The following is a 12094-nucleotide window of genomic DNA, read 5'->3' on the forward strand; positions in this document are numbered from 1 at the left end:
GTCGCTGTTGGACAGTATTATTCCTGCTTCCTGTTTGCAGTGCTGCTGGTTTGTGATTGTAGCTTCGTGTAGCTCTGTTTTTCTGTAAAATCTCTATTACTCTCTGTTGTTTAAAGTGATAAAATATAACTTAATTCCCACCATATTTCTGATGTTATCTATCAACCTAATCTGATTAATTTGATCGTTCGCTTTTATTCTAAAACCGCGAGTGCAGCGCGTTAGCATTCGTTAGCTTGTCATTAGCGTTTCCATTCTAAGTTTTGATATATTTACGGTAGGAAATTTACAAAATATCTTCATGGAACATGATCTTTACATAATATCCTAATGATTTTTGGCATAAAAGAAAAATCTATAATTTTGACCCATACAATGTTTTTTTGGCTATTGCTACAAATATACCCCAGCGACTTAAGACTGCTTTTGTGCTCCAGGGTCACTTATTATTATTATGTTGTTGTTGTTTTGTTTTTTCTCGGAACATTTCCATTGACCTCCTACAACCACAGAGGTTTCCGGACCCCATTTGGAAATCCTAATCAGTTGTTAGTGGGCAGATTCAGCCAAATTGTAACAGCCAAAAAATGCACTGTATAAAGCTCATAAAGACAAAACCTGATTTGGGGTGACCCTATAAAGTCCTCTAACAACCTCCGCAGGCCCATTCTGGCCATTACCTTGAATCATATGACAGATTTCCAAGGTGTCTCTGCAGAAAATCCAGCCAAACTCTTGGCTCAGGAGTCCATCTCCAACCGCAATCATGATTGTTCCCCGTTACACAGCTTCCAGTAACTACCGTCCGCTGCCACAAGACAAACAGTGTTGTTTTATAGGCCTAGAGCTTGAGGTTACAGCATCTTATTGATGGGGATAACAATAGTGGTGATGATCTGGGCCTGTAGGCTATTCACAAAACATCTTAAGGCTAAAACTAGCTCATAACTCACCGATTTAGGAGAAAATCTTAAAAATAATAGGCGTGTCAGTCCTAAATTTAGGACTCCTGAATTTTGGCTCTAAAACTAGCTCCTAAATCTGTGATCCTTGCTTTCATTAACCAGCTTGTAAGAAGTAACGGCGGTTCTTGCGTCCAGTTTGGTTTTCTTTTACGTTTGCATGTCTCACTATCAGCCATGATTATTCCACTCTGTTAGAGAAGCACACATGTAAGAGGCTGACAATTAGCTGAACATATACTCTTGTTTAATTAGTGACACTTAGCCTGCATTTTAAAATCTTTATTTCCCTTTGAAATAATCAATATTTATTCTTTTTTTTTTAGCATTTTTTTAAAAGTGTGTGAAAAATTGTGTTTTATGGTCGGTCACAATTGTGGGATAATGTGTGAACTGAATTAACATATTTCTGCAGTCATAAAAATGGTTATATATCTTATCCCTGCTATTTTAAATGCTTTGATCACATTCTAGGGTTACTATTAACCCTTGATAGGAATACTGAGATACAACCATCCACGTATTTCAAAATTGTTACTTTTTTGTAACATATATCATCAAATTTTTATATTAGTGCTACCAGTATTACAACATCAATATTGTAACGTATTTGTAGCATTTGAACTTTTAATTTAGTGCAATATTTTGTCATTGCAACATTTTAGTGCAATCTTCACTAACAACTGCAATTGGATTTATATTGTATACCTAAGTTTACTGTTATCTCACTATTGTGACTCATTCTATGACCACACTCAACAAAACTGAATATATGTGAATTCATATATTAATACTAGACACCTTAATGATAATGTGCACCAAAAATATTTGTCATATCTTTACTAGTCTTTCATTTTGGAGCTTTGATGCAGCCATCATCTTCTCATGTGAAACTGCACATATTTAATTGAGACCCTTTATTTTTTCCATATTTGCAGGAAGTGCACTAAAACATCAGTCAGTAAGGTTTTTAGAGCTTTATAAATGAAAACCTTTTTTAGAGTAACTATCGTGAACGGTGGGATTAAATGGGTTAAAAGCAACACTGTGCATACTGGCAAACATTTTTCATCAAATTAGTTGCAAAATTAACTTGCTTGTTACATTACAGCAGAAGTGAAATCTAAAGATTTCTTTCATGCATCTAGTCAAAGGTTTACTCACAGCATGCGTGTTATTTAAACTGACCTTATTTTTCATTACTTTGAATAACTGCACAAACATATTCACATTTTCACACTTTGTTGAAAGGTCTCCACAATCTCAAGACTGTTTCTGAATGTCCTGCTGGCGTAAAGTCTGTTTACGGAATCATTTTCTGTTCATATTTCAGCAAAAAAGGCTTCACAGTCAATGCAAGAATTAACATAAAATAAAGTATTCTCAGCATTTACTCACTCTCATGTTTCCGAATCTCTATGACAAAATGAGAATACAATTTTTCTTCTGCTCTTTTGCCAAAACAGTCTCATGACAACTCTTTTATTTTGGTTTATTGGTGGCAATTTTGCATGAATCTGTACGATCTGTTTAAGCCCCACTGTTTTGGTGAAGGAAATGAACAGAAAATGATTGAATGATAAATATATCCAGGAGGCCTTGACGTGAAAGCAAAGAATGAAAATGTGAATATGTTCTTGCAATCACTCCAAAATGATGAAAAATAAGGTAATTTATTTTTCATGTGAATGTATGAACTAGTCAAAGGTTTACTCACAGCATGCGTGTTATTTAAACTGACCTTATTTTTCATTACTTTGAATAACTGCACAAACATATTCACATTTTCACACTTTGTTGAAAGGTCTCCACAATCTCAAGAAGTTTCTGAATGTCCTGCTGGCGTAAAGTCTGTTTATGGAATAATTTTCTGTTCATATTTCAGCAAAAAAGGCTTCACAGTCAATGCAAGAATTAACATAAAATAAAGTATTCTCAGCATTTACTCACTCTCATGTTTCCGAATCTCTATGACAAAATGAGAATACAATTTTTCTTCTGCTCTTTTGCCAAAACAGTCTCATGACAACTCTTTTATTTTGGTTTATTGGTGGCAATTTTGCATGAATCTGTACGATCTGTTTAAGCCCCACTGTTTTGGTGAAGGAAATGAACAGAAAATGATTGAATGATAAATATATCCAGGAGGCCTTGACGTGAAAGCAAAGAATGAAAATGTGAATATGTTCTTGCAATCACTCCAAAATGATGAAAAATAAGGTAATTTATTTTTCATGTGAATGTATGAACATAAAAATTTTCAAATCCCTGCAAAATGCAAAATGTAGCTTTTTTTTTTTGCGCCAAAACAGTGTCATTGCAATTTGTAACTATTTTTACATTGTGTCAAATTGGTGGCAAATTCACATGAAGGATCAAAGGATCAAATCATATGAAGTTCTCATGAGATTGTCATTTTGCATATAATGACACAAAGTGACCACAAGCTGTCAAGCTCCAAAAAGGACAGAAAAATTATATATAGCTCATATGATTAAGAGGCTATATTTCAAGTCCCCTGAAGTTATATGATTGCTTGTATGGCAATACATGCAGCAGTTTTTGATGTGCACCTGACATATGCATCTTTTCTTTTATATCAATTTATGCCAATTTTGAAAGTACGTTTACATTCATGCATTTGGCAGACATTGTCTAAAGCAACTTGCAGTTCATTGGAGCTATACATGTTAATCAGTATATGAAACCGTGACCGTGATAGTGTTAAAATAGTCTCTTTGCAATTTCAAACGGCAAGCCTGCCTGCCTATACCTGCAAAAAGCACTGTACACCAGTCAATTAGCTTACTAAAATCTGTCAAAGCAAGGAAAGGTGACAATCGTAGGCAGCAAGCATCCAAGATCAAAGAAGACACCAGACGGTTTCTTCAGACATCCACACTTAGCTCAATCTCTCACGAAAAGAAACACCTCCAGTCTAACAGAGCGAGATATTTCAAGATCACACGATTTATTTCCTGTGAGATGGAGGCTTGTGCGCAGTGCCTGACTGAATATCTTAAGGAATAAATTATGAGTGATCAGTTTCGTTTAAAGCAGCTTTTGATCTTGCACTCTGCGACCTATAAACTGTGTCATTCTCTTTCACAGAAACAGATACAAAATGCAAATGTACTGTTTAGAGTAACGTGGAAAACTATAATTACAAGCTGTCTAAATTACAGAAGCAGGATATAATGTGATTATCGGATCAGCTTTAAAACCCAAAATATAGATGTGTGTGTGTGTATTCTAAAGTTGGAGGCAAACTGCTAATAAGACATCAAAGTGGCGTTCTGCAGCCCAGCTTAATGCTACCACAGGCATCAAGGAATTAATGTGAAAAACACAAGTTCTCAACAATGTCTGACAGAATTGGGCTGCGCGGCGAGAACACGTCAAAGAGACGGTGACTCAGACATCCAAATTAGTGGATATCAGCGGTGCTTATGGTGAAAGTCGATGCTAAACCAATTCTCTAACTCTACATGATGTGTCAAGCCTTCCTGCAACGCCCTCTTTCACATCACTAACTCACAGACACATCATGTCAATAAGATGCTCTTTGGTACTTTTGTTTTCGTTATTTTAGCAACTTGGTTGTCAGATTTTCTATGTTATACAACAAATGCCAACAGACAATGGAGAACTGGGAGTACAACAAACAAAAAAAATAAAAATAAATAAAAATAAATAAAATTAAATTAAATTAAATTAAATTAAATAAAACACAAGTTCTCAACAATGTCTGACAGAATTGGGCTGCGCGGCGAGAACACGTCAAAGAGACGGTGACTCAGACATCCAAATTAGTGGATATCAGCGGTGCTTATGGTGAAAGTCGATGCTAAACCAATTCTCTAACTCTACATGATGTGTCAAGCCTTCCTGCAACGCCCTCTTTCATTCACATCACTCACAGACACATCATGTCAATAAGATGTTCTTTGGTACTTTTGTTTTCGTTATTTTAGCAACTTGGTTGTCAGATGTTCTATGTTATACAACAAATGCCAACAGACAATGGAGAACTGGGAGTACAACAAACAAACAAACAAAAAAAATAAAAATTAAATTAAATTAAATTAAATTAAATTAAATTAAATTAAATTACATAAAATTAAATTAAATATCATTTTAATGCTTAAATGTGCATGACTTATTTTATTAAAAATTTATATTTTCATTCAAAATTAATTTATGAACTGGGAAATGGCATATACAAACTGACCATTTTTCCTAAATGTAATAAAAAATATTGAAATGTCTATTTATTTGTCCATTTAAAAAGTAATTTATTTATACATTCATTTTGTTAAATGTAATTGAATTAAATATTTAAATCTCTATTTATTTGTCTGTTTGAAAAGTAATTTATACGTTCATTTTTAATGCAATTTAATTGAATAAAAATATTGAAATGTCTGTTTGATTGTTCATTTAAAAATACATTTATTTATTTAAAATTTTTAAATGTGGTTTAAGTAAACAAAAATTTTTATTTGCTCATGTTAAAAGTCATTTATTTAGTTTTTTAATTAATAAAAAATCATTTAAAATAAATACATAAAATAAATAAGTGGCACTCTTAGTCTTCCGGGACAAAGAAAACCAAGTTTTACCTCTACAATGAACCTTACAAAATAATAATAATAATAACATAGCATTACCATGGTATATATCCCCAAAAAAAAAACTTTTTTTATTGTGATATTGTGATAGTACAGTATTATGAACAAAAACATGGTATTACCACAGTGCCAAATCCAAAAAGACATAGTTAAATGTAAATACATGAAAACATTTAAGGAATCAAAACAGTGCGTTTGATCTTGTCTGTGAAGGATTCATCCCTTGCTATTCTTAAATCTGTGTGTTGCTTTTATGTCTCAAGTGACCTTTGCTTGTATTTGTTAATGCCACTTATGTTCAGTGTAGAATTAGCTTTGGTTTTTATGCCACACAGATAATGATGCTGGCAGGGCATAACAAACTAAATCAAAAAGGTCAAACGAACACGAAACAAAAATGCATTTTCATTATTAATGGTATTCATTCAACACAATCAGACCACAGCATCTCCAAACGTCACACAGATCAGTCTTCCCGATAAACAGGTCAAAGTCTTTATGACGCACAAACGTCTACCTGTCAGACCTCATACCTGTGAGTTTTCTGCTCCGTCCCTGATCACTAAATATATCTGTAAGAGCCTCCGGCAACTGCTAAAACATGCAGATCACAACACTTGAATAAACTGGAATCAATGATGTATCAGATGTCTGCTCTTAAACTGGTTCAAAAGTTTGGGGTCCAAGATTTTTATTGTTTTTATAATGCATCTCTAATGCTCAATAAGGCTTATAATTTAAAATGACGATTTTCTATTTCCATGTTTTAAAATAATTTGATGGAAAAGCCGTATTTTCAGCATCGTTCCTCCAGTCTTCAGCATCACATGATCTTCAGAAATCATTCTAATATGCTGATTTGCTGCTCAGGAAATTTATTTATTTATTATTATCATCATGGCTGAAAACTATTGTGCTGCTTAATATTTTTTGTGGAAACCATTATCCAGGATTTTTTTTTTTTTTATGAACACAAAGTTCAGGATGAATATTTGTTACATTTAAGTGTCGTTACTGTCACTTTTGATCAGTTTAATCCAACCTTGCAGCTTTTAAAGAATTAATTTCTTTAAAAGAATAAATCAAATCAAATATTATTGAGCACAATCTAGTAGTGTACTGTACTCGTGAGCAGTGTTGGGGGTAACGCATTACAAGTAACGCGAGTTATGTAATCAGATTACTTTTTTTAAGTAACTAGTAAAGTAACGCATTACTTTTTAATTTGTAAGGAAATATCTGAGTTACTTTTTCAAATAAGTAACGCCAGTTACTTTGTTTCCATGTATTGAGTGACAGCTCTGGTGTTGCCATGGTGACAGAAATCAGGAGTAAGTGCAGAGCGTTGTGTGTGAACATGATCTTACTGTAGTTCTAGACTCAATATCAACATGTGTTTACTCATCTCACTGCACACAAACACATTCAGTGTTCCTCAGAAAGAATATAAAACAGTCAAATGCAAACTCAGAATATTATACAAACCTGCAATAATTAAATGTTAAATAAGACAAATATAATTTATTAATTTATTAATCCCATTTTATTAACCAATGTCTTTGCTGCTGACCTTCGATGATCCAATTCAATCATACTAGGTAACGTAATTCGTTTTTAGGGAGTAACGCAATAGTGTAATGCATTACTTTTAAAAGTAACTTTCCCCAACACTGCTCGTGAGCTCTACATCATTAAACCATACTGTTCGTTTTTGTTGTTGTTTTGCCATAAGGTTGCTGGCAATAAATGTAATATTTTCAGAACACCAGGCTACTTTTGAATGTCCATCAATGGAAAAAAACATGCTTTTTGGGCTTCATGATGATGTAGTTATTATGGCATCTACCAGCAGGGGCCAAAGCACAAATATGCCTGCACATGTACAGTACACTGTAAAAAAAAAACAGAGTTGAACATGTTCTGCTGAAAAGATGTTAGTAGTTAACTGCACTCTATGACTGGCACAGCATGCAGAGAAAATTGCTGCTTAACGGGAAAAACATCACTTTAGACAGGCTTTAGAAATTTCAGCTCGAAAATAGCAAATGATAACAGCGTTTTCATTTTGGGGTGAAATATCTTTTAATATACTTTTAGACTGTACTTAACCGCTTAATATTCTATAATTTTTATTGTACAGGTTTAGATAATGTTTATTTATTTATTTTGCTATTACAGTTACATACTGCCTATAACATCTAGCACATTTACATTTTATTTAGAAATTGTTTCTAAAATTAATTTTTGCGATATACATAACTTTTAAAACGTCTCCACTGGATTGAAAGTAAGCCTGAATATGATTGGCCGTTTGAAGCACATGATGCATTTCCTTAAACCTAATTGGCTGATTCATATGAACAGTTTGTTGTCAGACGGAAAGCTAGATGCGTTAGAATTAGTAATGCTTTCCTCATGTCCTGAAAGTACACATACAAAAACACATTTAAAATGCAGTAAAATACATATACAGATGTCTTAAAGATTGAAGGCTGTAAAAAAAATAAGTCGTTTATATTAAATGTAATCCAGGTGCTCTTGGGTTCCCTTTAGAGCGGAAGGATATTTGCGCCGTTTTAACGTGCGGTAAGTTTGAACTTTGAATATTTGTTTTTACATATTTAACGGAACTTTTCGATATCTAAACAAAGTTGTAGTTGTGTTTAGTTACACTCCTGTGTAAAATAATTCAGATATGTGACGTTAATCTTTCTTAAAGTAGATGTTACACTTCGCTAGCCTGATGTTTTGAGATGCTAACAGACGTTTTAGCATGACACTCTCTCATCTTCGATTCATTTATTTTCTCAGATCTCATATCTTATGTACTGGACTCAAGAATGGAGGTTTCTGAAGCCATGGACAGCAGAACACCATTGGCAGCCCTGTGTCTCTCTCAACGGAACAGTGAAGCTGGAGATGTGGATTTCTCAAAACTTACTCCTTCACAATTTGGCATATCAACAAACAGCTTCTTGCCGTCCTCCAAGATTAAAGGTTAACAACAATAAACTGGTTTTAATAATGTTCTTCCTCATGTATCACTGATTCATTGTGTTATTCTGAGTTCTTAGAGTGTGGAAATGAACACTTTTTTATTCACTTATTGTTAATTTACTTTGTTTTATTTTGCATGTTTGTATTGTATTGAATGGATTTGAAATCAAACTGAAGAAGCACTGTTAAAGGGATAGTTCACCCAAAAATGAAAAGACCTACGTTCATCTTCGGAACACAAATTAAGATATTTTTGATGAACTCCGAGAGCTCTCTGATAGCTCTCCCATAGACGGCAAGGTAACTACCACCATCAAGGCTCAGAAACGTAGCAAGGACATCGTTAAAATAATCCATGTGACATCAGTGGTTCAACTATAATTTTACAAAGCAGCGAGAATACTTTTTGTGCACAAAGAAAACAAAAATAACGACTTTATTCAACAATTCGTCTCCTCCACGTCAACATATAGTGCCATTTTGAAGAGTATTACATGCGTAAACAATGTACGCTGTTCTGTGTCAGCTGCACCGTACGCGGATACATTGTTTACATAATTTACGCTTTGATCTAAGCGTAAACAGCGTATCTGCGTACATGCATATGTTGTTTACGTATGTGATGCTCTCCAAAATGGCGCTATAGGGTGACGCGGAGAAGACGAATTGTTGAATAAAGTCATTATTTTTGTTTTCTTTGTGCACAAAAAGTATTCTCGTAGCTTCGTAAAATTACGGTTGAACCACTGATGTCACATGGATTATTTTAACGATGTCCTTGCTACATTTCTGAGCCTTGATGGTGGTAGTTACCTTGCTATCAGAGAGCTCTCGGAGTTAATAAAAATTATCTTACTTTGTGTTCCGAAGATGAACGAAGGTCTTACGGGTTTGGAACGACATGAGGGTGAGTAATTAATAACAGAATTTTCATATTTCTTATCCCTTTAATACTGAGTTTTCTCCTCAGATAAATCCAGAGTTGCTCAACTGAAGGCCAGGAGGAGATCCACGATTGGGGTCCGGGGATCTCCAGAAACAAACTCCCTCATCTGCTTCAGAGCCAAACAAGCCACAAAAACTCCTCCACGAACACCACAGGTAGACGGATGGTGTAACACAGCTGATTTTGCTTTAGGACCCAGGTTTTTTTTACATTGGACATCAACACAGTACCAGAGTGTTTACCAAACAAAATTAATCATAATGCATTTAAACATTGAAGGAAAAGTTCACCCAAAAATGAAAATGTGAAAACCTGAGCCCATTCAAGAGGAATATGAGGTTTTTTTCATCACTGGAACAGATTTGGAGACATTTAGTGAATGGGTGTCCTGTAAATTAGAGTCCAAACAGCTGATAAAAAACATCACAATAATCTACAAGTAATCCACACCACTCCAGTCCACTTGCAGAAGTGGAAATCTGTGTGTTTGTAAAAAACAAATCCATCATGTAATAATAATTTTAAACTGTTGCTTCAGGCCATAATCAACAATATTGCAGCCATCCTCCAGTAAAAAAAAAAAAAAAGTCCATCTCCTGTTGTCCTCACACATCATAATCATCATATTTGTTTTGGACTGTGTTTGCTTGTTAATGGTTCTTGACCTGTGCATATTTCTCCTCTGATTCAGACAAGACAGCTTTTTCACCGGAGAAAGCAATATTATGGGTAGATATTTTACCCTGGTTCCCGAAGCAAAAGTTCAAAACAGCTTAATTATGAATTTGTTTCTTACAAACATGCAGCTTTCCACACAAGATGTGAACTGATGGACTGGAGTGCTGTGGATTATTGTGATGTTTTTATCAGCTGTTTGTACTCTCATTCTGACGGCACCCATTCACTGCAGAGCATCCATTGCTGAGACACTGATGCGATGCTACATTTCTCCAAATCTGATGAAGAAACAAACTCATCTACATCTTAGGTGTCCTGAGTGTATTTTTTTGGTTAACTGTTTCTTTAATATTACCGTGAACTACACCCAGTTACACAAAATTATCTTCACGCTAATTTTGTGAATACAAATGTGATTTACCAGCCTAACCCATGGAATATATGCTGAGCAAATTATGTTCTAGAAAGCCATATTACCAAATGACAAAGTTTGAGTTTGATGTCAACACTTACAGATATGAGCCTATTTAATTTGCTGTCCAAATTGCATGATAATATGTGACCCTGGAGCACAAAAGCAGTCTTAAGTCGCTGGGGTATATTTGTAGCAATAGCCAACAATACATTGTATGGGTCAAAATTATTGATTTTTCTTTTATGCCAAAAATCATTAGGATATTAAGTAAAGATCATGTTCCATGAAGATATTTAGTAAATATCCTACTGTAAATATGTCAAAACTTAACTTATACATCTCAATTTAAAAAAATTGGTTTTGTGCTCCAGGGTCACATATAGCTATTTGCATTTAGCATTGTTTTTTCCCCCCCATTGTCTACAACCCACTAGTTATACCTCTGGTATAAGACAACATGCATGTGTTTCAAAGAGTGGACCACATTGTTTGTCGTCATGATGGTGATGATGAAGGCTGTTTGTATTTTGCAGTTGTGACTTTGTGCTCTGTCCTCATGAAGCTTTTGCAGGGGAGTCCATTTCTTTCACGCTGTGACTCTTTGAAGAAGAAGATGGCTGCTTTCCAGTGTCTAATGGAGGAGGTCGAAGAGAAGGATGAACAGAAGATAAATGAGGAGAATGAGAGTGATAAAAGCACTTTGGCTAAAGAGGGTAAGAACGGTCAGTCTCTCCTCAAAATGTTGACTGCTGCCAACACAAAAACAGAATGTCTTTCAGATGCAGTCTTGTAGGACCAGATGAAATTGAAGTAATTAAGAGAATGTCATACCGTCATTGCTTGCCATTTCCAGATAATAGAACTCATTCAGAATAAACTAATTTGACGCAGTTTGATTTCTTCCATTGATCCCAGTTAGAGCGCGGCAGGATGATGTGCAGAATAAATCAACTGATGATTATGAGTCTTAAAATAAACATGTTCACATTTCAGAGAGCTTTCAGTGTTAATAAAAAAGATTGAAAGAGCATATCCAGTCTTTCACTTAGAATAATCTGTTATCATTTCAGGTTTTGACATTATGAATATTTAAGCTTTTTTTAAAAAGTGTAAACAAGACATTTGAGGGATGACAGCATAGTTATTTCAAGACATCGCATCTATTTTTTTAAATTCATAATGTCAACCTTGAACACTGGATGCCTTTGTTTTTTTTTGTGTGTTTTTTAACACTGAAAGCCCTCTGAAATATGAACATATTTGTGACCCTGGAGCACAAAACCAGTCTTAAGTGTCAATTTTTCAAAATTGAGGTTTATGGATCATCATCATCTGAATAAATAAGCTTTCCATTGATGTATGGTTTGTTAGGATAGGACAATATTTGAAAATCTGGAATCTGAGGGTGCAAAAAAATCAAAATATTGAGAAAATCGCCTTTAAAGGGGTCATATGATGCGATTTC

At 34.4% G+C, this 12094-nt stretch overlaps 1 protein-coding gene across 1 annotated transcript in view; it reads left to right on the top strand.

The window, feature by feature from the left end:
• The first annotated feature begins 7975 nt into the window (after positions 1-7975).
• The window catches only part of LOC107708239 (cell division cycle-associated protein 2-like), a 17255-nt gene continuing 13136 nt past the window's right edge, over positions 7976-12094 (top strand). The window contains exons 1-4 of the mRNA XM_016512418.1: positions 7976-8179; positions 8405-8590; positions 9561-9691; positions 11192-11342. Of these exons, the coding sequence (XP_016367904.1) occupies positions 8434-8590; positions 9561-9691; positions 11192-11342 (439 nt within the window). The 5' untranslated portion in view covers positions 7976-8179; positions 8405-8433. The remainder of the gene's footprint in view (positions 8180-8404; positions 8591-9560; positions 9692-11191; positions 11343-12094) is intronic.

This window comes from Sinocyclocheilus rhinocerous, unplaced genomic scaffold, assembly GCF_001515625.1.
Source record: "Sinocyclocheilus rhinocerous isolate Xijiao unplaced genomic scaffold, SAMN03320098_v1.1 scaffold1436, whole genome shotgun sequence".
Lineage (NCBI taxonomy): Eukaryota > Metazoa > Chordata > Actinopteri > Cypriniformes > Cyprinidae > Sinocyclocheilus > Sinocyclocheilus rhinocerous.